The sequence below is a fragment of the Talpa occidentalis genome, unplaced genomic scaffold (assembly GCF_014898055.3).
Source record: "Talpa occidentalis isolate TD23 unplaced genomic scaffold, MPIMG_talOcc4v2.1, whole genome shotgun sequence".
Taxonomy (NCBI): Eukaryota; Metazoa; Chordata; class Mammalia; order Eulipotyphla; family Talpidae; genus Talpa; species Talpa occidentalis.
In genome coordinates this window covers 138,156,503-138,184,017 of record NW_026555331.1, presented here as the reverse complement: position 1 = coordinate 138,184,017, position 27,515 = coordinate 138,156,503, and the positions used below count along the sequence as shown (strand labels likewise).

Genomic DNA, 27,515 nt, shown 5'->3' with positions numbered 1-27,515 from the left:
CAGTTGATATTTAATTACAAGGAACCCAGTTTCTCATACAAGGCAGGAGATGGGAGCCTGCAGCTCCCCATGAGCCTTTCCAGCCTGGGTGACTGAGGCCAGGGGGCTGGGGACACAAGGAACATACAGGTGGGGCAGGTGCTCTGGCACAGTGTGTCCTGCCCAAAGCTGAGGGTAGTGGCCACTGGGGATGCACCCCCTCGAATGGCCGGGTCTGCCATCACTCCATGAGGCAGAAATCTGTCTCCTGCGGTCGCATGTTGGGTAACACATACAGAGCCACAGCTGCAATAGCCAAGAACACCACAGGCTTCCACATCCCAAACATGTTCTGTGGGGACCAAAGGCAAACAGTGAGTGCCCAGCCTTCTGAACTCTTCCCTGAGTCAGATCCCCCTTCCTGCTGGTGCCGGCCAGAAGACAGCGCTGCGACATCACGGCCTAGGCCCCCGCACCGCCTGGGAACCACTGGCGACAGCGTGGCCTTAGTCCCGGCACCACCAGACACCCTGGACAGCACTGCCTGAACTCATGCCTCAGTTTCCCTCTCCTTGAGGAACGAGAAACACGCGGTTCCTGTGCGCAGACGCAAGCGCAGGGGTCAGGCTTCAAAGAACACCCAGCTGGTGGGGGCAGGAAGGATGGGGGGCTACAGCAAGAAAGACAGGGGTACACTCGGAACTCTGGGGACAGCAGCAGCACCTCACTAGCTTATGGAGCATGAACTCAGAGACAAGAGGATGCGAAAGGGGGTAGAGATGGAGGCGGGAGTAGAAAGTACAGGCTGGAACCGGGCAGCCGCGAGGCTCTTGGGGAGCTCAGGGCCTTTGTGGAGAGTGATGTGGGTTCATGGAAATTCCAGCAGCCTGTCACTGGCCCTGGGGGGCAAAAGCCAGGGTCACTAAAATACCCCCTTGACTGGGGGTGTCGGCGGACTTCCTGAGCACTTGTGGAGTGTGCTGAGGACAACAGAGAACGTGAGGGAAGGGGACGTCTCAGACCAGAAACTACATCCTTGGAAAAACAGCTCCTGTTTTTAATTACTTTTTTTACCGATGACTTGAAAGACAGCGTTTGGGTGGGAGCCGTAAGCCCAAGCAGCAGAAGAGTTTTGGGGAGGACAGAGAGGAGAAGGCACGTGCACTCTCAGGCCTCAGAACGAGGATTTTAAGTCCACTCTCAAGGGAAAGCTGCGGAGGCAGGTGGCAAGAAGATGTGAGCCGGAAGCCAGACAACGCTGGAGGTGGACGCAGCGCATTTCATCTACAAGAATACTGAAAAGGGAGTGGGAAAAAATATTTTGCAATGCTCAGAAGCTTCCATCCTAATTGCACTGCTGAGCATGTCAGCCTGATACTCTCAGAGGAGGAAGAGCCGCAGCCCGAGAATGCGGACTGGCCTGGAGGAGCAGAGGATGGTCAGGGAGTCGCCAGGGGTCAGTCACGTCAGCTTTCCTTTCAGACTGGGTGACTCAGTTGACAGGTCGGGGAAAGCTTGTGTTTAGACTTAATCAAGGTATCCGGTGAGCATTTCTGTGACGTCCTGGGAGGTAATCTGAGGAAAGGACAGCAGCAGGGTGACAGCAGTGTGTGACCACTTGCTCAGTGGCGAAAGCGCCTGGGGAGGTGACACTCGAGGCTCAGCGCGCGCCGGGGTGGGATGAACACGCGAAGGTGGGCTCGTCGCCCTCACCCCTGAGGAGGCTGTGAAGCGTGTAGGGAAAGTGAATCGTTTGAACCACAAACCCTCCTTGAACCATGGGGTCGAGAATATTTCAAAACCCCAAACTGGCGGGTTACATCAGTGGACTAGGTTCACTAGGGCTGAAAAGAAAATTCTGTATTAGATTTTAAAAAATCAGCAGCGGGCTGAGGATGGGGAGCGGGCACGCGACAGGCGCGGGGGCTCACGGCGCGGGGCGATGACTAACATGGCCCGAGTTCCCGAGAGAGCCGACAGGATCCGAGGCCGCATGAGCCCAAGCACCGGGTCGTCTGAACTACTCGGAACCAACCAGGAGGCATCGTTCAAAATGAGGAGAGATGATACGGGGCAAGAGGCCTGGAATTCTCTTAGCCACTCATACTAAGTCCTTAGACCCTGGTTCCTCGCTGCTGGTGGTGTCAGGCGACCTCTCGATGCCTTAGTTTGCGCGCACACTGATGGGACAGGATGACAGGAGCTGCCCCGCCGGGGCTGCGGCCGGGCCGAGTGAGCTAACATGGCCAGGGTACCTCGGGGCCGGGCTCAGCTGTGCATGGTGTGAGCGCGCGCTCTCGTGTCACCTGCGCGGCGGTGATCACGGAGGGAGTGTTTCCACACACCAGAACGCATCACATCTCACAGAGACCCTGTGAGGATGGAAGAGGTTTTGCCATCCTTTGCTTACATTTGAGGAAACTACGTCAGATAATGCATTTCGTCCGCCGCGCCAAAGCCTGTGAGAAGCAGAGACGACTCGACCAGGTTCTCTGCTCACTCATCAGCCATCAGCTGCACCTCCCACTGTCCCAGGGCCGGGGAGGGGGGGAGGGGGAGACACAGGCTTGGGGGAGCCACACACGTGGGGCACAGGCAGGCTCTGGCTCAAAGGGGCCCTAGCTCTGAGGGCTGGCTTCCTTGCTCTAGCTCTGCTGGGCCCTCACTGAGTTTGAACTGGAAAGAGATGATGACTGAATGCTTAGGGTGTCACCCCCCAGGGAGCACCTGGGAGTGCACAGGGAGGAACGGGTATAGGGAGAGACCTCTGCCCTGAAGGAGAGAAAGACTGTCCCTGGGGAATAACTGGACTCCTTAAAAGAAAGAATAAAGGTAACGGTTGAAGAGGGGAAAAAAAGTGAAGGGGGGGAAGGGAAGAAGAGCAAAGGAAAAGGTGCTAAGCACTGCCAAGATCCCTCAGCTGCCACTGGGGAGAAGTATGCACCAAATCCCAATCCACTACATTCCCTTTCCTGGGGTGTGAGAAGTGAGCCACGGGGCGGGGGGGTGGGGGGGGGGGGGGGTGGCAGGGGGTCGGTGGGGGGGGGCCTACGAAAGGAGTCGAAACAAGCCAAGAGAGGACAGCTTGTGGGTTCCAGAAGGCAGGTGGAACCCTAGGCGTGTATCTTGGACGGTGAGCCCATATTCTGCCTCTGGAATTTGGTGTCCTGCTGACAGAGTAGATTATGTGGCCTAAGGCCAACCAGAAGGTGCCCAGACTCCATCAACCTTGGTTCCCTGAGAACACGCGCACCTCTGGTTTGCAGAAACTCTTAGTCTGCCCCACTAAGGAATCAACAGAGAACTATAAAATATTCCCTGGCATTCTTGTTATGATTTTTCTAGAAGCCAGGAGTCCCAAGCCAGAGAACTTTCCAGTAGAAAATACAAAAAGTATGGTAGGGGTTTCAGTTTCATTGTCCCCAAGGCTGAGGGACAGAGTGAGGCTGCCCACACCAAGTGACCCTGGTTGATGTCAGCTCTCTAGACCTCTTCTCTCACCCAGTGGGCGAGGCAGTGACTCCTTATTTCACAGAGCAACAGTAATGAGAACTTGGCTCTGGAGTTAAACAGACAAAGAGACCCAGGCTGGCCTTGCAGACAAACATCAGCCCGTCAGAAGTCATCAGGCAGCCCTGAACGTAGCAATAGTGCTGGGATCCTCCAGATTTTTCCCAATCAGAGAACCAAAATGCAAACCACGTCAACAGTAAGGACACCAATTCCTTATGTGTAAGGAAGACAAGCTCGGAGACGTCACAGGCTTTGTAGTAAAAACCAGGACTAAAACTCAGGCCGGAGTATCACCTGCTATGAAATCGAAACATCAAGAAGCCAGCAGCTAAGAGAAAAGGGGAGGACAGGCCAGGGCACCTGCACCCTCCCTCCGTCCCTGAGAAGGAGAGGATGCGATCCAGTACCTGCATTAGGACGACGTCTCGGCCCACCAGCACCAGAGCAAAGCCGATATGACCACCAGGCCTACAAGAGGCAGGGAGAAGATGGGGGGGTTGGAGGCAGGGGATGGCTGAACAGATCAAATGAGGAAGCAGCACGAGGAGAGGCCGGGAGACGAGAGGTGGCACAACAAGACATAAACGCATGAATCCAACACATAATGAAGATGAGAAAACAAAGGGAAAAGAGAAAGAGATCAAGAGGTTACACACAGGTAAGCAGCGCAGCGGGGGTTTCTTCTCTGCTGCCCGGGCCTGTGCCTCCCGCTGGGAGCCTGCAGACACGCAAAAGGCAATGGGTGATGCGGCAGGCAGCTCGGGTCCAAATCAGGTGGGGAGTCCAGTTTCCTGGCTCGTCATACCCCTCATCTCCCGCGAAGCAAGGGTAGTCTGTGCCGAGACCTTCTGGCAGGGCAGCCACTCTGGAAGTAGCGGCTCCAGAGAAGAAAGCTGGGCTCTCTGAGATGAGGGGGACCTGGGTCCCAGGTCACTCCAGGAAGAGCCAGTCTCCCGCAGGCCGCCTGTTCCTTCGTTGGCCTGTCTGTGCAAGACTCTGCTGGCCTCTGGGCCCCGAGATCCCCTAGCAGCCTAATGCCTTCCGGGTGAGGCACAATCCGCTAAAGCAAGCTAACAATGAAGATGGGCTGATTCTTTGACTACAACAATCTTCCAGAGAGGAAATGTGTCTACAGGCGGTAACATGGAAAGGGTGGGGGGAGCTGCCTGCAAAAGATGCAGGACCCCAGGGGTGGGGGGCGCAGAGGGACGGAGGCCTCCATACCTACACACAAGAAATGCACTTGACGCTGAAATGCAAAAATCAGGCCTGGTGTTTAGAAACATGGCGCCCAAGGCAAGGAATCGGAGGCTCGACCAGCATACGGTGGAATATGATAAGCTCAAAGAAATAGAACACCAGGGAAGGGGCTGCAGCTGCTTCTATTTTTACCCATCCTGAGTGGTCCCCTGCCTTGGGTTAGCAGAGGCTGGCAGGCTGGACCCCCAGCCAGTGCTGCGGATTGCACTGCCGGGAAATTCCAGAGAGCCTTACCGTAGGCTGGGAGGTCCCACACTAGAGACTAGTTTTTATTCTCCATGTTTAGAGGAACAGAGAGAACTGTCCTATAAACAGCACCAGCTGTCAAAATACAGGAATACTTTTGTAGAGTGGTAAGTCACCCAGGATTCTCCCACCCCCACCTCTCCGGATCAGCAACTGAAGGGTGACTCTGGCTGGTCAGTGCCCCTGCTGGGCAGGCTGAAGTATTTGGCCTATCACTCCTGATGTCCGCAGGCCCCACCCTCATGCCCCGTGGCCACCACCAATGTCCCCACACCCCACAGCCCCACAGCAGCAACCAAGGTCAAAGCCCACAGGCACTGCGGGAAGGCAGGGCTGAGAGAGTGCACAGGCTGACAGAAATGTCCTGAGGAAGGTCTTGCGCTTCAGTGTCCTTCATGGGGCACTAAGGAGAGGCAGCGGGGCCACTCCTGACCAGGGTCAGGTAAGTGAATGGAGGTGGGACCCCAAAGACCTCGCCTTGTGGCCCTCAGGGAAAAGGCCTGTTTGGGTGTCAAGGGCTCCTCAGCGCATTGCTCTCAGCCTGCCATTTCCCTCAGAGGGACTGCGGTCTCCAGCCGCATCTGTGTCTCAGAGTTCACTGGCCTCTACTCCTGCAGAAGTGCACCCTAGGGCCCGGTCACCTGAGCACGGGGGCACCAGAGCGCAAGAGCCCATTTCCGCTTGGTGCCACCTTTAGCGGTGGTTACCTTTTTACTCTCAGAAACCTTGAGGGCGTTGTTTTCCTCAGAAGTTTCAGGGCAAGGGTCGTCACCCTTGTCTCCCTGGTCACCATCCTTGTCTCCCTGGTCATCCTCATCTCCCTGGCCATCATCCTTGTCTCCCTTGAGGTCTCCCTCATCGTTGTCGTCGCCAGCCTCGTCTTTGTTGTCATCCTCCTTCCTTTCTTGCTCACGCTCCTGGGGATCTTCGAACGCTTCCTCCTGATCTTCCGTGCCCTTAGCTCCTGCAGGAGCTGGTGTCTCAGAAACGAGTTCATCCGGGGATTCCTCCGCTTCCTCTTCAATTTCCTTGTTTTCCTCCTCTGCCTCCTCCACGCCCTCTGCCTGGTCCTCTCTTGTCAGACTATCTAAATCCGTTTGGGAGGCCTTGTAGTACAGCACCACCTCCAGACTCTGCGGGGCGGAGGCAGGGCGGGATGGGGGAAGCTGTTACCTGCGGGGAACCCTACCCTGGGGCCAAGCTGCCCATCAGGAGAGCCCGGCGTCTCACCACCACCGGGCGGGGGCAGCACTGAGTCCCGGGCCTGGGAACTGGCCTGACTGAGCCTGGTGTGGCGGACAGCCACTCCCGGCCTCTCTGGACCTGGACACCTATTAGGTCGCTTGCCATTTCAAACAGCTGCCAGGGTCGAAGGCTGTCAAGCCCCCACCTCATGTGACCCAGGAAGAACAGGGACCCCCCCCCCAAAACTGGGCTGGGCTGACTCTGGAAGGAGTCCGGCCTCGGGGCTGTGGAGCTTTGGGGCTGGACCCCCGTACGAGTGGTCTGTACTCTATACTCTCCCCCTAGCTTCGCAGGAGAAGAGAGCACCAAATTTCCCCTCAGATGGAATGAGTCCATTGTAGACACCTTAGAGCTCCCAGAAGCTTCCCTGCAAATACTTCACCTGGTTGAAATGTGACGGAATGACTCTTCGCAGGACTGCCTCTGCCTCTGCTCACCTGGCTACTGAGACCCCTACTCACCTTCCCGGTCTCACAGCTGGCCTCAGAACTTTCTGGGGCGGACTTGGTCTCGATTTTATCTTTAGCCCCGTTGGCATTCTTGTTCATGTTCTTGCTGCCATTCCTCCCACTGGTAACAGAGGACGACCTTCTCTCCTTGAGCTGGCGGAGCTCTTCCTGGCAGCACTGCAGCTGCCCCTCCAGCTGCTCCTGCACCGCCAACAGCCGGCCCTGCTCGTCCATGCTCGCCTGGTACTGCAGCTGCAGCTCCCGGAGCTTGGCCTGCAGTTCTTTAATCTGCGGGCGGCGGAGGGCCAGTTACCATGCCCGACCAAGGCGGTCAGTCTGGGCCCTGCCTGGGGGTCACTGCCTCGGAAATCCCTCAGAATGCTCTACAGTTTCACATATAGCTTCTACCAAACTTGAGGGACCTAATGATTTACATTTAAAATGACCCAAAAAGGATGACTGAAATTCTGCCTTTTTCACTGGACAGCTCTGGGATCCGAACCTCAGCCTTTCTGCTGTAGCTCTCCCTGATGGGCGCTCCAACTTTAAGAGGGAGTGATGGAGCGGTGCTGGGAGCACACCTGGGCACCTCGCCCTTGCCAGAGACAAGCTCCCACCCTGCCCTTGACCTCAGATTCTGTCTCTCCTGCCTCTGTCAGAGCCCCAGGCTCTCCTGGAGAGCCCCGGTACTGAGGTGATAGCTCTGGGGACCTCGCCATACTACACAGCGGCTCCCCTGGACTGAAGACCACTGCTCTGCTCTCGGCCAGAGACAATGCCTCTTGCCCACTGCCAGTGGGTGCTGAGCCCTCTCCTTGGCATTATGAGATCCACAGGAGGAGACAGGCCCTGGCCTTAAGGTGTCTGCAGTCCAGCTGCAGAGACAGAGTGCCTAAAGGAAACTAAAGGGCAGGTGAAAAAAGAGCTCTGCAGAAGTGCCCCCAGGGCACACGGCAAAAGGGAAGACAGAGGTGGCAAAGAGACAAAAAGGGAAATGATTCAGAGGGGAGTCTTGGTCAGAGAGACTTGCCAGGGCTGAGAGAGAGGGCCCGAGGAAGCCGAACCCCAGCACCGTGGGCACCTGAGGTGCAGCAGACGGCCCAGACCCCGGGATCCTGCCTGGCTGACAGCTGACTGGTGCCTGTCCCTCTCCCAGCCTCTCTGGCAGGGCTCTGCCTCCAGGGACTCCTAGAAGAACCCTGCCTCCCTACGCGGTTACCTCGTTCTTGTCACTCTGGGAGGCCGCAGGCTTCTCAGCGCCCTCCATGCACTCCATGCACTCCCTGAACTCCCTCTCGCAGGCGTCCAGCTCCTCCTTCAGGTCCTTCTGCTGCTCCAGCAGTGTGGCCATGCGCTCCTGCAGCTGGCTGTGGTCCTCCTGGCTGAGCTGGTACATGGCCTGCACTGTCTGCAGCTTGCTCAACACCTTGGCAACCATGTCCTCAAAGTTCTGGGGGGCAGGGGCGGGAGCGTGAGGAGGCACCCCGAGGAGCACAGCCCTCCGCCCCAGTCTTCGCTGGGCCTTTCCTTGGGTACAAAGCAGGGGCCACCAGGCCCGAAGCTGCCCGGGAGTACAGTTTTCTTCCCATAAGAGCTCCGTGACTGTGCGGATGAAACTTCCTGGACCTCAGGCCTCCCTCCAGGTGGGAGCAGCCCTATGTGAGGGGATGGAGGGGGGAGGCAAGGGGCGCCAGGGGACAGAGCACCTCACTCGCTGCCAGCTCTGACCTCCCTGCCCACCTCACTTCTCGTGCCCTTCTCAGCACAGGGCGGGCCTTCACTGCCCACCTGTCACCTGGCTATTGTTACCTCCACATCTTTGGGCTCGGCGGGCTCCACCTCCTCCGTGCTGCTGCTCACGTAGCTCTTGTGACAGGTGTCGGCACTGGTGCTGCTGCTGCCGTAGCTCTTCTTATAGCTGACGTTGCTGCCGCTGCTGGCGCGGGAATCCTCACAGGACTCGCTGGCGCTGGAGCTGCTGCCATAGCTCTTGAGGAAGCTCTCCTCACTGGCCTGGCTGCTGGAGTAGCTCCGGAGGTAGCTCTCCTTGGCGTCGATGCTGCTTTCGTAGCTGCGCTGATAGCTGTCGCAGCTGGGGGCTGCGCTGGCGGCCGCCTCAGCACCACTGCTCTTCTTGTAGGAGTCGAGGGTCATTTTTATAGAAGGGGACTGGACTTGGAGCAGCTGCATTTCCTCCAGGCAGAGCTGCAGATCAGCCTGCAGCCTCTTGCGCTCCTCCAGGAGCCGCCCCTGCTCCTGCTGCAGCAGCTCCTGCTCCCTCTGGCTGGACTCGTATAGCTCCTGCAGAGCCTGTATCTGCTCCATGATCACCTTGGACTGCCAGGGGCAGGCGGGGAGACACAACTGTTACTCGACACTGCAGACCCAGCCGCACCCGTCCTGGTGCCAAGGGCTGAGGGCACTTTGGACACCTGCAGGCCTACAGTCCAGTCGCGCACAGGCGGTCTTCAACTGAGCCTACAGGTAACCGGCCCGCTGGGCTGCTGGCTCACTGGGGAAAATCTCCCTGGGGCAGGGCGGAAATCTCATGATTCCTGCGCTCCCTTTTCTGCTGTGTCTGCTCACTGCTACATCCCTCTCTCCTGGAGGAGTGCTGAGGAGTGGCTCTCAAGAACACTGGCTCCCTACCCCACCCTATTTTCAATGGGGTGTACCCATTATTCTGCTATTTAGGCTCAGCCCCTCCCCACTCCACCAATCCTAAAATCAGCCCTGGCTTTGCATGAGCATATAAAACATTCCTTCCCCAGAAGTGGAGTTGGAATCCGGGTCTTACTACAAGTCCCTCTATCTCCTGTCCTAATCCTAAATCTGGACTCTGACCAGGTTTCCTAAGCTCCTGCATCTGGCCGCTGATGCCCAGGGTGAGATCTGATCAGTGAAATACTTTATACCTGGTTCCTCATCTCTGTGTCACCCAGGCTTTCAGTGTGCATATCTGACGTCCCTGGCCTTGGACCAACTCCCTTTGGGCCTCTACTATGCCCTGGTTCTTCCAATCCAGGCTAACATCTGAATGAATATATTTAGCCTAAATGAAAATTAACGACTGGCTCTTCCTTGCCCACACTGAGACCTCAAGGCCAAATTCATCCCCCAACCCTGGACAGAACTGTATGGAGATCTCCACCAGTGTGACCTCAGAGGCATAACCACTACTAGTGCTTGACATGCGATGACTTGCTAGTCTGACCCCAATGACCTGGCTGTTATTTGCCACCAAAGTTCCAATGAAGACAGTGTGGTCAGTAGCCAAAACCTTGCATGCTGAGAATTCTAGTCTTGGCAATGAATAGTCCCAGGTTTGCCTCATGGAGAACACCAAAAAGTGGTAGATTTTGACCACTGAAAACTGTGCTTCTCATTGATCTATGGGCTCATGAGAAAAGGAGGACGTGTTTAAGAATTGACGCCGGGAACCCAAGCAAACACTAAACTTGGCATTGTACATCTGGAAAATGACACGTGGCAGGGACTGAGCCACATGATCAAATTACAGGCTTCCCTGTCCCAAGTTCTTCAACCTGGGGTACCTCTGGCCAAGATCAGGAGGCCCGCGAGGTGACAGCCTCATCTGTACGCCTGACCACATGGCCTTGCTCACGCTGGCCCATGCGCGCAGCCCAATTCCTGCCAAGCTGCTGTCCCCAGAACTGTGTCCTTGCCTCTCGGTTACCTTGTTTTGAGCATAGTTTGAGGACTTGGACTGTTTGGGATCCTCGGTGTTTTCCTGCACTTCCCGGAAATGAGAGTCTTTGAAATCGTGCAGCTGTTCCTGCAGCGCGAACTGTTCTTGTACTAGATTTTCTTGATTCTGGATCAGTCTCTTCTGTTTCTCCTGCATGCCTTGGTAGAGCAGCTGTAGTTCGACCAGCTCGTGTAACTTTGCAAGTAGCTCCTGACTCTGTGAGGTAGAGTGGAAGGAAGGAAGGAAGGGGGCAGGAGCCATGGTGGTTCTGGGGGAGACCTCTACCTCTTCCTGCAGGTGCCCCTGCCTCAGGAACCTCTGCCGGTTCTGGACCCAAGAGGGGGGCAGGGGTTGGCCTCGGTGGTGTATGTTTGGATACATTTTCTAGTTTACAAGCTGCTTTCAAGCACATTTTCTCCAGATGCACCAAGTATCTAAATATAAAATGCTGTGCAGATTTCAGAGCGCAAAAATAGGTTTTAAGATAGACAATCCTAATCAGCTACATTGAACTGCTGGGTTGGAGGAGAATGGTGAGAAAGAAAGAAGTAGTTGGGTAAGAAAAGAAAACGTTCGTTCCCTATATGCTTCCTTCCCAAGCACAGTCAGCCCTGGGAAGCAGCTTCTCCAGTGCCAGCCGCCGTGCCCGTGCCCGGCTGTGGTTACCTTAAGGCAGAGCCCAGATTTGGGTATGGGGAACGTGAGCCTGTGTAGTTCTTCTTGCAGCTGGCCCTGCTCCTCCTGCATCCTCCTCTGGTTCTCCAGGAGCTCGCACTGCTCCATCTGCAACTGCCCCATCTCCTTCTGGCTGGCCTTGTACCTGTCCTGCAGCTCTGTCAGTTTGGTCAGCAGTGCGTCACACTGTGGGCAGGCGGGTGTGGAGGCCGGTTAACTCTGTCAGGTTGGCTGCCTGATGTCCCTCTGCACTCTGCCCGTGCGATTCAGCTGGTAGGGAACCTCCCTGTAGGGTCCCCTTGAATGACTGTCTCGAGGGGCTCACACTGAGCCCCCACAGGACTGGAAGTGAGGGGGGAAGCAGGCTGCTCGGGACTGCACCTAGAGTACTAAATCTCTTCTGCTGGTCCTTCTGAGGGAAGCTTGAGGAAAGTTACCTCACTTTTCCACCTGCCTTGTCTTTGTCCCTTCCTTTGGTACAATACCATTTTCCCAGGGTGCTGGCCATTCTAGCTCCTGTTACTCTCATTTATGTCTAGGGATTTGAGGCCTTATGAAGTCCCTTATGAGCACGACTTAATTTTAAGCTAGTTCTCCTGCCGCCATTTTTGTTTTTATGATCATCTTTTAAAAATCTTTAGAGGGCCTCCCCAGTGGCGCAGTGGTTGAGCTCTGGGCAGCGAAGATGCCAGCAGCCTCTGCAGCGCCAGTTCAATCCCCGGCCGCTGGTGAGGGTCCCACATGGCGCACAGACCTCTCCTGCTGCCCGCTGCTCCCCTCAGCAGTGTATTTCATCAGTCTGCCTGTTCTGTTCCCCGCTCTGGCTCTGGTGAATTCTCTCACCCTCCCGCGCTTCTGACTGTACCCAGAGCTTGTATAAATAAATAAATAAATCTTAAAAAAAAAAAAGAAAAAACTTTAGAAAAGTATCAGCTCTTGCTGAATTGGGGTTGAAAAGATTGAGTCACCCCGTGACTCCCAATACCCTAGCTTTCTAATATCAAACTAACCTCAGTGCTGTTTTATGACCAGAGAAAAAGCTGGCTCTGTTACACCAGCAGGCTTCTCCCTTCCCCTTCACGAGGACAGCGGGTGCTGGGCAAGTCATGAGTCTCCTGGGTCCCTAAATTGTGTGGGACTTGGGGAAAAGGAGGCATGGGCCTGGGTGTAGGAAGGCAGATGGACCATTGGGGTGGCCCAAATGGCCCCCAGTTCTGTGTCAGGTGGCCTTTTCCTGGGGTCACAGGCTGCTGGTGGCCCCAACAGGAGCCACTGCCATTTTGCTGGACGTAACCTGCTCTCCTGTCTTTTGAGAGTCCCGCACCCCTCTCCATCTTGCTTCAGCACCTTTTCATTCCCTATCAGTAGTTGGGAGCTGAAGCTGCTCAGCACAGGCTCCCCAGTAATGAGCTGCATCTCATACACCATGGAAAAAATGTACTAAAGGGAAGTGAGATAAGAGTACTCTTTTGTGTTCATTTTAAAGAGGGTAAAATTAAGGCTTAGAGAACTTAACCACTCTGGAGGCACAGAGTAAACCCTAGAGGCACCAGGTCCTTCCAACACCTGTCAGCACTTGGGCACAGGCCTCGCCTTCTGCCAAGAGCAGCTGCAACCTGCCTTACACAGCTTGGCCTCCTAACAAGGCAAGTCCTAAACGTGGGCTTAAGGGTCTCTTCTTCTCCCTGAGTGACATCACTACAGTCCTAACAGCAGGGCATGAATGTCTGTGCACATGCACTCACGTGCAGGTAAAGCCTCCAGGGGTTCAGACTGGATCTGGAGGTACTGACCCTACGAAGCTGTAGCTCGGGCTCCAAGTCAAGGTCAAGACAGACCATTACTTTGTACTTTGGCATTGTACATCTGGAAAATGACACATGGCAGGGACTGAGCCACATTACTTTGGGGGTTCTGCCTCTGTTTCCTGCCTCGCCACATCAGGCCCATCAGGCCCCCTATGTCCTGTCTCCAGAAAATGTGCCCAGGGCCTCTCACGGCTCTTGCTCATGATTACCTGACCAGCACACTTCTCCTTGTCCTCTGGGATGGACTGGCTGCTCTTGAGCTCATTGAGTTCATGCTGGCAGAGGAGGTAGTCCTGCTCGAGCTGATCGTACATGTGCTTCTGCCACTCCAGCTGCTCTTGGCTGCACTGGTACAGCTGCCTCATCTCCTGGAGCTGGGCGTGCATCTCTGTGCTCTGGGCAGGGAGGCAGGCCCACATCATCCCAGGGTGTCCACGGCTGCACTCTCCTCTTGGGCAGGGACCTCTGGGGAACCTACCCAGTCCTTCCCAGTCCCCAGCGGATCCAGGGAATGGGTAATTGGGATCGACCAGTCCCTAACAGGCTCTGCACAGACCTTCTGAAGTTTCCTTTGGGTGGAGGTGGGGATGCAATAGAGCTTCCTTTTTATAGGCTGATCTTCTGATTTAAAGTCAAAGGAAGCTGAGAGCATGGTGACTCTCGGAGATCACCTTTCTAGTGAGCACCGCTGTGCCTCCTCACCAGCAGCGACACCCCACTGCTTCTCATGCCACTGCCCTGCCTCGCCGCACTGCCTTGCCTGTTACCTTATCAGTTTTCTCTTGGTAGCAGGCCACCACGTTCCTGAGGCGCTGCACCTCTGCCTCATGGCACCGCAGGTTACCCTGCAGCTGCTGATGCACTTCCATCAGCTGGTCCTTCTCACACGTGATGTTCTGGTACTGTAGCTGCAGCTTCTGTAGCCGGCACTGCAACTCCTACGGGCAGGGGGCATCGGGCAGGACCTCCACCATCCTCGGCCCCCTCGCTCTTCTGCCGGGCTCACTCTCCGACCCAGACAGTCTAGGTGCTGACCCCTTCCTGGCCTTCCCTCATGGCCTGCCCTCTGGCCGACGCAGGGCTGGAGGGCAGTGGGGGTCCTGCACTGCACTGCTGAGGAGCTGTTTCAACTCCGCCCACCTGCCCCAGGACCTCTCTGCACCTAAGCTGCCTCTCACCTCTGGCCACTGTTACCTTCTCGCTTGGGCTTTCTCCAGCTGAGTACCTCGTGACTTTGAGCTGTCGAAGCTCAGCCTGAAGCTCTAGCTGTGCCTTCAAGAGCTCATTCTGCTCATCCTGGCTAGCGTCATACTTTTGCTGCAGGGCACAGAGTCTGGTCTTGAGTTCCTCGTTCTGTGGTGGGGAGGATGTGACAGAACAATTACTCTCTGGAAACAGCAGGCCCCACTGCAGATGCGTGTGGTTCCTTTCCGGACGAGACATCTTGAGGTCCTTGCGTGGCTATGGTTTGGTTTCTCCTCGGAGGCAGATGCTCAATAATGACTTACCATTTCTAGAACGCAGGGCTATAAGGCGTCTCCCACTGCTCTGCAGTATCTACGCCCTGGTGGCAGGGCAGGAATCCCAAGCCGGCCTCACTCTGTGTCCTCTTCCCTGAGCAGCACTCAGAGTAGGCCCTGATCCCTCCCCCCATCAGTGTTTACCTGGGCCGCACTGTGGGAGGTCTGGAAACGAAGCACCTCATTCTGTGCACACTTGAGCTCTCTCTGCAGCCGCCTCTGCTCCTCCTCACTGGTCCGGCGATGATGTTGTAGCTCTTGCAACTCACAACATAATTCCTTGCACTGTGCGGGAGATGGAACAGGAAGGCGAACTTACTACAGGTGCTGCGTATCCAAAGGACAGGCTGGCAGAGCACAGCAGTGCTTTTGCTGGGCTGTTTACATCAGACAAGGGCTGTTTACATCAGACAAGGAAGCACTGCCTCCTGCCCTGGGGCCTGCCTCCAGGTGTCAGCTCTGTCCTGAAGATGTTTCCCCCAGCCGCCAGGGAAGGTGGGAGAGAGACAGGAGAGATGCCCCTCCCCTACCTTGTTCTGCATGTCCTGCATCTGCTCCTCGGCTCCCAGCAGCTGCTGTCGCAACAAGAGGGTTTCAGAATCAGGCTCCAGAAATTCCATTTCTGACGTCTGAGACTCTGCCGATATCATCCTCCTCAGTGTTTGGGACTCCAGCCACCTTTCTGTTGCTCTTCGTGTCCTGTAACCCAGAACCCCAAAGCCATGTTTGGGAGAGAGCTCGGTCTCGCATCACCCGCCAAGGGTGCTTGGCAAAGGAGCTTCCTACTGTGATTAACCGCTCAAATAAACACACTTTGGGGATTACACAAAAAACCCTGGACACCTCAATCTGGCATCCCTCAGAGTGCTCATCTGGCTGGGTCTGAGCTAGGTCTGTCAGGCCAGCTCCAATCTGGAGGGCACTCTGCATCAGATTGAATCAGGGAGCTCAAAGGAATCACTTCTGATCTACTCAAGGGCAGGGCAATGAAGGTCTAGAATGGAGGGAAACTAAATTTTGGAACTCACTCAACTCTAGTCCTGAGACAGAGGGATTGGAGCTCCACGCCTGCTGCTATGATATCCATATCCTGTGGACGTCACAGAAAGGACTGCAGAGCTTTCCAGGCACAGAGGGCCGCCCATGAGCCTGGTGCTGCCTTTGCCAACTCTACTCAGAGAAAAGTCCCGAGTCCCACAAGCCTGCGGGTCATACCTCTCACTCTCCAGATCTGCAAGCTGCCCCGTGAGGCTGCTGTTACTCTCCTGCAGGGCCCGGTACTCCTCATTCAGGAAGCGGTAGCGTTCCCGTAGTTGCTGCAATTCTTCTGCAGAGGACAAAGCAGAGAGGGGTGAGACCCCAAGGAAGAAGGTGCTGACGACCAGCCCCCAGTTCTCCTGCCTAGAACTCTTGACAGCAGAAGGCTGAATAGCTTTTCTTTTTCTAAAGATAGAAGAGATACCACGTGCAGAGGCTTAGAAGACAGGGCCCAGAGAGTTCCATGCTGCAATGGGTCTTCACCTCTGTCAGGTAGCTGCCCCCTTTTCATCTTTCCAGAAGACCTGCCCTGTGTACTCATCTTCAAAACCCAAACCCACTTAGAGTCTAGCAATTTTAGGAGCTTGTAAATTAATTCAAGTTTTTGGTTTGGAGTATTTATGGTTCCCACTGAAAGGTTTGTAATTACCTTCCTATTACACCTTCAGTGCAAAGAGCTGAGAGATGTGAACTGCCAGATGCCATGCTGCCAGCCTTGGGCTTTCAGAGGAACCCAGGCATTCTGAATTTGCTTTTACTTCCTTTATCACCACACTGAGTACACTGGCCTGGGTGTGGCGAATAATTCTTTGCAATGATCTTTTATCTGTTGACAGAAAGGTCCATCCCCAGCAGACCCATGGCATCCTCAAGTATCAGCAGGACCCTGGCTGAAACGTCCTAGCAGGTGTCCCTAACTACCAGGTCCCGATCATTTTTAATGCTGCCTTAATACAAACCCCTGATCTGTTTTGATTCTTCACTATTAAGAGTTATTTCTCTTAGAACACTAATTCTACAAATGTTTATAAAGAACACTACCTTGTTCTAGCTAGAACACAAAGTCTAGCCTTATCTGCCTAAGATTCAACATCCTGAAAGTTACTTCTAATGTTCTCTCTCTCTCTCTCTCTTTCTCACTGTCTCTTTTATATATCCAAGAGAGCAGGTTTATTATATAAAAAAGGAAAGGACTTTGCACAGACACAGGAGGGCAGAAAGAGCTGCTAATGTTCCCTCTTTATTCCGATATGAAGTCCCTTGAATATGGGGATTATCAGAGGAGGAAGGAAGGAAACCTATCTTTAATGAAAACAGGCTTGAAGGTATCAGCCTGGGATTCAGTTCTTGTGTGCGTGCTTTCAGCATGCGATGCATTCCATTTAATTAGCCCAGTAAGGTCTTTTTCCCTTTCCTTTTAAAATCAATAAATTTTTAATTTTAGGGTAATTTTAGATTTCCAGAGAAGTTGCAAAGATCACACACAATTCCTTGGGCGAGTTCTCACCTGGTTCTCCACCCCCCCACCCCCACTGTTAACTCCTAGATATATTGGTCAGACTAAAGCATCTACATTGTTGGTACATCATTAACTAAATTCTACACTTTATTCAGAGTTCTCTACATTTTCCCTAAGGTCCTTTTCCTGTCCCAGAATCCCATCTTGCTATAAAGTTTCATTAACCAACTTATCTCTAGGTATGGAAACTGCGAGGTTCGGAGAGGTAACAACCAGACTAAGCTCATTCTGCTGGTCGGGGGAGCCTAGATGCTCAGGCCTGTTTAACTGGACCGAGCCTTCCCACGGTGGGCGCTGGTGGGTGCTGGCTTCCTCTCCTAACACCCCGGCCCAAAGGCTCTTCTGGGAGGCTCATTACAGTCGGGAAAACTTGCAATTCTTTGATTCCTTGTTGACTGCCTCTGCTTGACCTCACCTAACACAGGGCATCCCATTAAACTTGGATCATAAATCTAGCCTCAGAAGAAAGGCAAACTCTCTGATGTCATGAATCCTAGCAACCAGCTGGGAGACGCACTGTCTGGAAGCAGAGCTCTCTGAGTCCCTCATGCATGACTCAAACTAACCTTTCTTTCTCTCCAGCTGTCTTGTGCTCTGATTTGTTGCTCCCTAGTGTCCGCTTCGGGGAGGGCTAACGACACCTAAGACTGGAACCCTGAGGCCTCAGTGCATGCCTCCCCACCCACAGACTGGTCCAGGCAAAGCGTCATGGTGCCAGGGCAGCAGGAAGGGTTCCCCAAGGTGACAAGACACCCATACTCCCATCCCAGAACCCTACACTTCCTAGCAGGGCTTTCTCATAGTCAAATCAATAAATGCCTCGGGCTCTCCAAGGAAGCATGCTGGGGTACATCTCCAGGTTGCTGATTTCTCACACCACTGTTGAGCAGTGTGTGCCCTCAGGGAAAGTTTTTCTCCTTTATAGTCTCGAATTTGACCTGGAGATTTTTTCCCAGCAGTTCCCAATTCCTGAGCTATACCCACCATCCCCCATCTTCTTGCATTACTGCCTCACTCTGCTTGACTTGAGAGACTGGCCAGGAAGAGGGTTTGCTCTCTCCTACCTTGCATCTCAGAGAAATCTGAGGCACTTAAGCTACTGGATGGGTCAGAGTTCTTCATTTCCATTTCCGCCCGCAGGGAGGTGATCTCCATCTCATACTCTCCCCGAATGCGCTCCATGTCATAGAGTTCATTCTGCATCCGACAGAGATCCTCCTGCAGCGATGCTATGTCACTCTCATGCTCAGTCGCCGAATCCTCTGCTGCTTGCCGCAGGTTCCGGATCTCAGTATGGGCCAAATGCAACTCCTGTTCTATTTCCTTAAGTTCACTTTCTTTTTCACGCTCCAACAGGGATATCTCCTCCCGCAGAGACCTCAGTTCACCTGCAAAGCCCAAAGTTTGGGATGATCAAAAGCACAAGTGAACAAATTTGCCATGTTTTAGAGGTCACAAAGTTCAAGGGAGACTTATTTTTTTAATCTGGAAACTCCTGACAATCTTTTCTCTACCCAGTCAGAGAAGTATACCTCCATCTGTTACGGAATAAGGGGATACCTAGGATGCGAACAGAGAGCGAATCTACGCAGTATGAAGATTCACACGGGGAAATACCCTAACGGCCCATCACTAAGGTATTGTCTAAATACCTTAATGGTTAAACAGAACCTCACAAGGCCATTTCAAAGAAAGGGGCAGATCTAATGAGAAGATGTGAAAAGCTTTCTATAATATATAGAAAAAATGAGATTTTTGCCAAAAATATTTATATGTATAATATATAACCTGCAAATATACAAAAACATACAAGAGGTTCTGGAGAGATCTCAGTCCCAAACCATGGGTTACCTCTCAGGAGTGAGATGGCAAGTCATAGGGGGTTTTACTTTCCACATCACATACATCTGTGCTATTCGAATTTCACAAGCCCATGTTTTAGAATACCTTTTAGTGTATAAAAGAAACGTGTTGGGGGCCTCCCTGGTGGCGCAAGGGGTTAAGACACAACCTATGAAGCTATCTGCAGCCACTTCAGCACAAGTTTGAGCCCCGGCCAGGGAGCTACCCTCATGGCACAGCAGACCTCTCCTGCCTCACCCGCTGCTTCCCTCAGCAGTGTATTTCAGTCAGTCTGCCTGTTCTGCTCCCCACTTTGTCTCTGGTGAATCCTTTCACCCCCACCTCTGGCCTGTACCCCAGTTCTTGTGTGCATAAATAAATCTTAAAAAAAAAATACAAACGTGCAGAGCTCTCGGTACGTGTGGGGTATCTCAGGGCTTCTGGACATAATTTCCCATCTGGGACCAAGAAAAACTAAACCTACAAAGTGAAGGTCATGACACCAATAGGCAATTCAGGATTTGGGAGCCAGGATCAGGGAATTAATCCTGGATCAATGAGGATTAGATTGGGAGAGTCAGGACCTTCCCACAAACCCTTTGCAAGGTACAATATCCTCATCCCTTAAGCCCAACTCCTGCTGATTCTACTCACCATTCAGATTTCAATTTTCTCTATCCTCTCCTACTTCCTCAAAAAACCAAACAAAGCCCTCTATTAAATGTTCTCATAGCACCTTGTCCTTTTCAGTGTGTGTGTATGAAACTGTTGGTCTCCCCCTCAGGCAGGTACCAGCCTCATGTAGGCAAGGAACTGTCTGGCCCACCATGAGAGGAAACCTTCCAGCATGTCCTAGTGCCTGGCATAATTCAGCTCAATATATACTTGCTGTGTGCATCCATGAGAGAGGCACGGGGGCATCTATTTAAGAAACTTTTACCGAGCATCTGTACCCACAGAACCACGTGTTAAGTTTTTTGTTTTTAAGTTAGGATGGAACACAGATGTCTGAGAAGAAAAATTTGGAAACACTGCAGAGAAATGCTGAGCGGACAAGGCTCCGGGGGCAGGTCTTCTGCCCCTCTCTCCCAAGCCCACAAGGGCAACTTCTGGCACCTCCTCTGCCTGCCTTTCCTTCTCTCCTTGCCTGTTCCACAAGAGCGAGTGGGTCCTCAACTCTGTGCCAAGCACAAGCATCTCCACTTAGATTCTCTGACCTCCTTGGAACAAAGCTCTTGCTGCATCCCCCTCACTAAACATTACTGAACAGCACAGAGGTGGTTCCCCTCTCCGAGCTTACAGTCTAGTGGGGTACACCCACAAATCGTACCCCAAATCAACTGGCCATTAGGATAAAGGCCCTATGGTGCTTACAGTGGGCTGAGGCCATGGGGCTGACCGACCTCCACTTTCCTACCAGCACGTAATGTGAGGGTTTAGCTGCCCTTTGGGGTCAGGCCCTTTCAAAAACGGCTTTCTCGGATCCACAGGGACACCCCCACCCCACCCCCTCCACCCCACCCCACCCCCCTCCACCCCACCCCACCCCCTCCACCCCACCCCACCCCCCTCCACCCCCCCTCCACCCCCCCTCCACCCCACCTCAAGCCCCCTCCACCCCACCTCACCCCCTAGTCTAAGAGAGGTCTAGATTAGGAAAAGGGGTGTGCCTGACAGAGGGGAGAGGGGAGGGGCTTGTCCCGGAGCTGGGCGGGGCGACCCTGGCCGGGAGTTGGTTGGGCCCCGACTCAGATTCTGAGGAGCCGGCGCCGGTTGACCCGGGGCTGGGCCCGTGTGGGCGAGGCTGGGAGCCCGGGCGCCAGGCTGTGGGGCACCGGGGTCGGTCCTCACTCACTGGTTATAGCCTCCATCTCTTCGGCCCCCCCGCAAGCGGTCTCTCTGGGGGGCCTCCAGCCACCGGCGGCTCCCCGCCCCCGCGGGGCTGTGGCGGCCGGAACGGCCTCCTCAACACCAGCTACCACTGTGGCCGCGCGCGCCCCCTCTTGGCGGAAACGGGCGACGCGCGCGCGCAAGAACGGGGTTGCGCCCCCGGCGGGCTGGGGCGTGGGGCCTTCGCCAGGCCAACAGACACCGTCCTCACCCACCCCCACCTCGCCTTTAAATTTAATCTGGAGCCCCTAAAGAGTGGGGAGTTGCTCTAAAACTTTGTTTTGCCAAGTACTTGCCGGCCTTCCCTCCTGTCTGAAAGGAAGACGCCCTTCTCCAAGAAAAGGTCTCCCCACCCCCACTGGATCGTTTTCTTCGTTACACAAATATGATGTAGTGTGCCCTAGCTCAAAAAACAAAACCAAATAATCTCTCTTAGCTTCATTTTCCTTTCCTTATTGCTCTACTCTTCAAAGCGTGACTACTGGAGTATGTGTACCCACGTCCACTTCTTCAACCCAAGTCAACCAGGCTTCTGTCATCACTGACTTCTCAAAGCCCTGCATCTTGCCAAACCCAATGGCCATCTTACTTAGCAACTTTGGACACAGTTGATCACTATCTCCACAAAGCACTTACCTGCTCATGGTTTCCAGGGCATGAAATGCTTCAGTAGTAGCTCCTACCTCAGCCTCTTGGTTCATTTCTCCTATACTCGACCTTTAAATACTTGAGTTTCTGTGGGACTGGACCCTTTTCTCCTCCTATATTTTCCCATGTGATTTCAAGATCTCACATGGATTCAAAAAGTCTCAATAAATGCTAGTGACTTCCAATTTTAATCTCCAGCCCTGATTTCTCACCTTGTTCTAGATTCATACATACAACTGTCTCCTTAGTATATTTATTTAGGTGTCAATAGCCATTTCAAACTCAACATGTCAAAAATATCTTAAATGGCTTCCCTAGTCCACAAACATGTTCTTTACCAAGTCTTCCCAATCCCAATAAATGACACCATCACTCATCCAGTTTCTCAAGGCAAAGTCATTTCCATGGCTCTGTTACCCACTCCCTCCCTCCCTGGCACTTCAAATTTGTCTGGAATCATTGCCATTTCTGCTGCCCTAATCAAAGCAACCATGTCTCTTGACTAACTTGCTAACCAGACTTACTGTGTTGACTCCTTTCCCTCCATCCGACTTCCATATAGGAGTCAAAGTGCTCTTTTAAAAACATAAAGCAGATCATATTACCCTAACCCCATTGAAGATCTTCCCACATCTTTCCACTAAAACTAAAAGCCAACCATCTCAGCTGATCTATAACTTCTGCCTGCTTCTCAGAACTCTCTTTTACCAGGGTCTTCCACATGCACTTTGCTTCAGTAACATTGGCCTTTGTTCTATCCTTCAAACTCTTGAGGCTCATTTTTTCCTTTGAGCCTTTGCAGTTGCTGTTCCTTCTGCCTGGTGTGCTTGTCCCTCAGATCTTTGAATGACTAATTATTTCTCATTATTCAGGTTTTAGCTCAAATGTCATCCTCTTCAGAGGACTTTTCTAACAAAAATAAATTCCCATCTCATCCTATCTCTCTAAATAATTGTTATATTGTCTTCATAGCAATTATAGTCACCTAAATTTGTTTCTCTGCCTCTCCCCATTAGAAAATACTCTTCATTAGGGCAGGGATCTGGTCTGTCTTTTCATATCTGGCTCTTCAAATATATAGACACTCAACAAATGGTTGACAAACAGATGAATTAGCCCTGTTTTACAGATATGAACATGCATCTCAAAAAGATAAAAGTGACTTGCTTAAGATCACTAAGCTGGGCCTCCCTGGTGGCACAGCGGTTGAGCACTGGGTTGCAAAGCTGCCCGCAGCCTCTGCCGCGCTGGTTCAATCCCTGGCCGCTGGCGAGGGTCCCACATGGCGCGCAGACCTCTCCTGCCACCCGCTGCTCCCCTCAGCAGTGTATTTCGTCAGTCTGTCTGTTCTGTTCCCCGCTCTGGCTCTGGTGAATTCTCTTACCCTCCCGCACTTCTGACTGTACCCCAGTGTTTGTATAAATAAATAAATAAATCTTTGGGGAAAAAAAATCACAAAGCTTGTTAAGTGGAAGAGCTGGGCTGAAGAACCTGGTGGTCTGAGACAATGCCCACGCTATCCCGGTGTGACCCCTCTCCTGCCATTTCTCCCCTCTGCCCTACCCCCCTTCACTGTACACTTTCCCTGCAGCTTTCTTTGCTTACATCTTCTTTCTGCTTCTCTAGCCTTTCCCCCCTTCCACCTTTGCTTGCTCCTGTCCAGGTTGGCTTCCTTTTATTTTCCATTTATACTTTTCTTCTGGCTTGATCTCTGTTCTCTCTGGAGAGTCCCTGCTGTTTTCTAGGGCAGCTCCCCTAAACCTCCCGGAAGCCCACAGAAGTAACAAAGGCTGCCTTTTTATTTGGTGGTGCAGTGCTATGTGGGATGCCTGCCTTGCTGCTTCTCAGAGACAAAGGGACGTAGGCATTAGAGGAAAGGGATCTGGGGGTCACAAGCTCTGTCCTAGGGAGAAAGAGAAGCCGTCTCATCTGCTTCCCTCAAAAAAATGCAGTTTTTCCAGTCACTTCTCATTGGCTCACTGCTCTTTCCCACGGTACCCTTGGAGGGACAGGAAAAAAAGCAGTCTGGTTTGGAATTCAACCCTCTTACCTACCCATGGCACTGGCCAGGAGAACAAAAAAAGAAAGAGGGAGGGGATGTAGATGTGAAGGAAGGAGCCTGAGGAGTTAGAAAAAGGAGTTGGGGTCTTGCTGGTGGCCTAGGGGTTAAATATTGGTGCTACCAGCCCAAAAGCCTGAGTTCGATCCCTGGCCAGGAACCTGACCCACATGGTGCAGCAGACCTCTCCTGGCCTCACCCACTGCTCCCCTCAGCAGTGTATTTCAGTAGATCCACCTGTTCTGCTCCCCACTCTGTCTCTGGTGAATCCTCTCATCTCCCCCTGCACCTCTGGCCTGTACCCCAGTTCTTCTACACAAAAAATAAATAAAATCTTTAAAAAAGAAAAAGGAGTCAAGCAGAGGGAGAAGGGGTGAAGCGGGAGGGCAAGAAAGGTCAGGGGAGGACAGAAGAGCTAGGCAGAGATGCAAGAAAGAAAGGGATTAGGTAAAGAGGAGGGCCGAGAGGCAAGGAGAACAGGATGAGAATAGTTGGGGAACATGAGGAGAAAGTGCATAATGGGGTTATTTTTGTCTGCTGTGCTTCAGCCAAACCCTCAGGACGAAAGTACTTGTCTGGCCACCTCCCCTCTGGGTCCAGTGCTGTGAATCACCTTGGAGCTGCTGGATCTGCTTGGTGAACACCTCTGCCTGCTGGGCGCTGGCCAGCCGCTCGTCCTCCAGGAGCCCTGCAGCAAGAGGGGCGTGGGCTTCAGGCCTTGGTCCAGGGGCGCACAGAGCCTTTGGGCCCAGACCCTCTGGTGCCAACCCCACCCCCGGCACTCACCCTGCAGCTCCAGGGAGTCGTCCTCATGCTGCCCCGCCAGCTCCCGGGTCTCCTCCAGCTCCGCCACCAGCTGTAGCACCTGAGCCCTCAGCTCCTCCAGCTCCGTCTCCGTGAGGCTCAGGCCCCGGTGCTTGCCCGCTGACAGGGAGCCCATACTGCCCCCTTTCTGCACTTGGTCTTCTTCTTCCTCCCCCTCCTCCTCCTCCTCCTCCTCCTCTTCCTCCTCATAGAGAGCTGGGAGTAACACCTCTCCTAGGAGACACCCCCACCCCGCAGGCAAGTCAGACCTTCCCCGGCTTCCAAGCTCATTGTCCCAGGGCAGAGATGGTCTAACAGTGCCACCTGGTGTCCCCCAAGGAGCCCCTGGCGGGACCTGATGAGCCTTAAGGTGTGAGGGTAAAGTTTGGAGGTAGCCCAGCCTCCTTCTAGCCCTTTTCGGGTCATTACTTTATCTCATGGCCTCTTATTAATGCCTTTAAGCAAACTGAGCACCAGGTGCTGGTGCAGCCTGGGAGGCTTGCAAAGGACACCTGCTTCTTGCTATCCCTGAGTAGGCAAGAAAGAATTCAGACACTGGGCGTGTCACCAGGCTAGCTGGGGTAAGAGTTACCGTTTTGGAGGTTTGTGGAAAGTTAAGAAATTATCCAGATGGCTAGTGAGAAATTAGCTTTTCCATAATAAGAAAGCAAAGCCTGTCAGCAGGTAGAGAAAGAAAACATCTGAATGAAATGATTCTAAATGTCTTGCGGAACAAACACAGGGTCCCTTTCCAATTGATTCCATCAACTGGCCTTTTTGCAATTTGCTGCCATCAAATGGTCTCCCCCTGAGCTACACCCCCCCAAACCCACCTTGAAATTTTCTATAAGGTCCACCTCCCTTTTCCCTGCTGACAGTGAGAGGCCTCTTCTCCCTTCCTGCTGAACACAAGTCCATTTTCAGGGAAAGTCTGAAGTTGTACTTGGGAGTGAAAGAAAACCTGCCATTTTAGCTCAGTAAGAAACTGGGGTATGCTGGTCCCCAGCCTCTGGTTGGCAAGCACCCCCTCCTTTGCTGCAATGCAGTTCCTCTAATAGCAAAATCTTGCTTGGATGGTGATTGTTTGCTTTGGTTTAAAATTCTGACTTTGATCTGCCTTTCTGTAAGAACATAAGAACAGCAGCATCTTAGGATCATCTGGGACCCCCTGCAGCATCTGTCCCCCTTGGGGGAGCGGCCTTGCCTACATTGAGTGTGCATTAGGGCCTGCAGACACTTCACAGAAGTCCTGGAAAACAGACCAGCATCCTTCCAGGGGCCTGTGTGGCAGCAGCTGCCACGTCACATGGGCGCGGTGGGGACACGTGTGTCTGGAGGCTGGCCTCACCTGCCCCCTCCCGGCCCCCTCTTTCAGGCAGCAAATGGCCTAGAGAGCCGAAGCCACCAGGTCTCCATCCTAAGTTAGTGGTGGCAGCAGGAGAATGACAGTCCACATGTTCCCTTCCCCGCTTTTCAAATTAGGAGGCAGCTCGGGATCTGGGTCGAGGCAGTGGGAACAAACCCCCTGCTGCAAGGCCGCTTCAAAGCTCTGCCCACAGGCCTCTTTGTCTGGCAGCTCCCCCAGGACACCCAACCTGGTTATCTGGGGGGAGGGCCCCAAAGGGATGCGCTCTGAACTTCCCCAAAGCCGGAGCCCAGAGGAGGGTGGAGCTCAGACCTGGCGGGTGGGGAGGGCTGAGGTGAACTGGGGGAAGGGCTGGGTCCTGACTCAGAGTTCTGGGGGTCAGGGGGAGCAAGGAAAGTGGGAGAAAGGGAAAGAAAGCTTTCTGAGAACACTCACCCTCCATAGCCTGCATCCCTCGCCGCTCCAGAGACCCCCATCGCTGCCCTATCTTCCTCTCACAACCCTCGGACACCTCATAGGAGCCCAGAGTGGTCACCGTGGGTCCTGTGAGCAGGAGAAGAGGAGGGACTGTGGGCCGCTAGAGGTGGTTGGGGGCTGGGGTGCAGGGGAGAGAAAAGGGGACACGCCTTCTAGCTTTTGGAGCCCCGGGTTTGTTTTTTCAACCCCAGTGGGAGTGCTTGGTGCCCTCTGCCCTGCCCGGGGCTGACTCGCCACCTCAGTCCCCTCCAGCTGGGCCAGAGGGGGCCGCACCCTGCACCGCGCACCTCAGCACCCCCTCTTCCCGGCTCCTCGCCCTTGCGCAGAGGGGACAGGGAGATGGCATGTCTGGGAGGGAGGGAGCGACCGTGCAGAAGGAACTGCGAGGGAGCGAGGTGGTGCGGGCGGCAGGTGTTACGGGCCTGAACCCCCCGCGCTCTCGCGCCTCTCCCGGGCCCTCGCCCCCACCTCCGGCCGGCTCAGAGCCGCGGGTCAGGCACAGGGCGGGATCTGCGCCCCCAGGGCCCGCAGCACCAGGGCATGGAAAGGGCTCAGGACGGGGCCGCCGGGGAGGATGCGGCCGGCGGGGGCGAGACCCGGCCCGGAAAGATGGAGCCCGGGCCGGGGGGGCGGGCTGGAGGGCGGCGGACTCTGGACGCGCCGGGGGCGCGCGGCGCAGGGGCGCAGGCGGGGGGCTGCAGGGGGGCGGACGCAGCCCGGGGGGGAGTGGCGGGGAGGGGGAGGGGCGGCTCTGACCTGCGCCCGGACAGCTCCAGCCCGCGGCTCCCGCGCCGGCCCCGGCGCCCGCCTCCATGGCCGCTCTCGCCGCCGCCCCGAGCCGCCGCCGCAGCGGAGAGGCCGGGGACCCGGAGCCGGGCGCGCGGAGGGCGGGCCTGGGGCGGGGCCTGGGCGGCCACCTGACGCCGCCCCGCCCGCTCGCCCGCCCCGAAGCCCCCCCTCCGCGCGGGGCCCGGGTCCGCGCCGGGGCGCGTCCAGGGCGAGCACCCCGCGCCTCCCACCGCCCGGCGGAGGAGATGGGGGCGCACCCGAGCTGCGCGGCGTTTGCGGCCCCGCGGGGGCGACCCGCTCCCCAGACTCTGGCCGTGGTGCTGCCCGGCCGGCCCCGCGCAGGGGCGCCTGGTGAGGGGCGCGTGCCGCCCCCAGGGGAGGGGGGAGGCAGGACGAGGACGGACAAACCCTCCGGGCCTGTTTCCTCCACGCGCGCAGACCCCCGCGCCGCCCTCGAGCAGGGCCGGCGCCCCCCACTCTGCTGCAGCGGACCCGGCCGGCCGCGCCCCAGAGGCGCGCGGGGGGCAGAGGAGGGAAGCCCGGGCCGGAACGGGCCAGCGGCGAGCCCTGCTCCCCACGCCCCGCGCCAGCTCCCGGCCTGAGCCAGCCACCCTCTGCGGAGGGGCTGCTCGGGGGCCCCACGCCACCTCGGGTGCCCAAAGACCCCTCCCTCCCTCCA

At 54.8% G+C, this 27,515-nt stretch overlaps 1 protein-coding gene across 2 annotated transcripts; it reads right to left on the bottom strand.

Moving 5' to 3' along the window:
• CCDC136 (coiled-coil domain containing 136) lies at nt 1-26,907 on the bottom strand. Of its 2 annotated transcripts, XM_037512901.2 has the most exons (18): nt 26,804-26,907; nt 26,006-26,113; nt 24,187-24,438; nt 24,014-24,088; nt 18,026-18,349; nt 15,620-15,731; nt 14,935-15,103; nt 14,549-14,689; nt 14,079-14,237; nt 13,652-13,822; nt 13,094-13,279; nt 11,068-11,262; nt 10,390-10,617; nt 8,502-9,029; nt 7,912-8,142; nt 6,705-6,980; nt 5,706-6,131; nt 1-331 (listed from the first exon to the last, which is right to left on the bottom strand). In XM_037512901.2, the coding sequence occupies exons 1-18, from the start codon at nt 26,859-26,861 to the stop codon at nt 221-223; spliced, it is 3,750 nt and encodes a 1,249-aa protein (XP_037368798.1). In that variant the 5' UTR covers nt 26,862-26,907; the 3' UTR covers nt 1-220. The 2 variants fall into 2 exon arrangements, with proteins under 2 accessions (XP_037368798.1, XP_037368811.1); XM_037512914.2 differs by lacking the exons at nt 24,014-24,088; nt 24,187-24,438; nt 26,006-26,113; nt 26,804-26,907 and adding an exon at nt 20,659-20,788.
• Between the last annotated feature and the right edge of the window lie 608 nt (nt 26,908-27,515).

Excerpts from the sequence above, each read along its gene's own strand:
- CCDC136 (XM_037512901.2), bottom strand. The coding sequence starts at position 26,861 with ATGGAGGCGGGCGCCGGGGCCGGCGCGGGAGCCGCGGGCTGGAGCTGT. Across the intron at positions 24,439-26,005 it reads AGGGATGCAGGCTATGGAGG|GAGAGGTGTTACTCCCAGCT; the intron begins GTGAGTGTTCTC and ends GGTGTCTCCTAG. Across the intron at positions 10,618-11,067 it reads AATCTGGGCTCTGCCTTAAG|AGTCAGGAGCTACTTGCAAA; the intron begins GTAACCACAGCC and ends TCTACCTCACAG.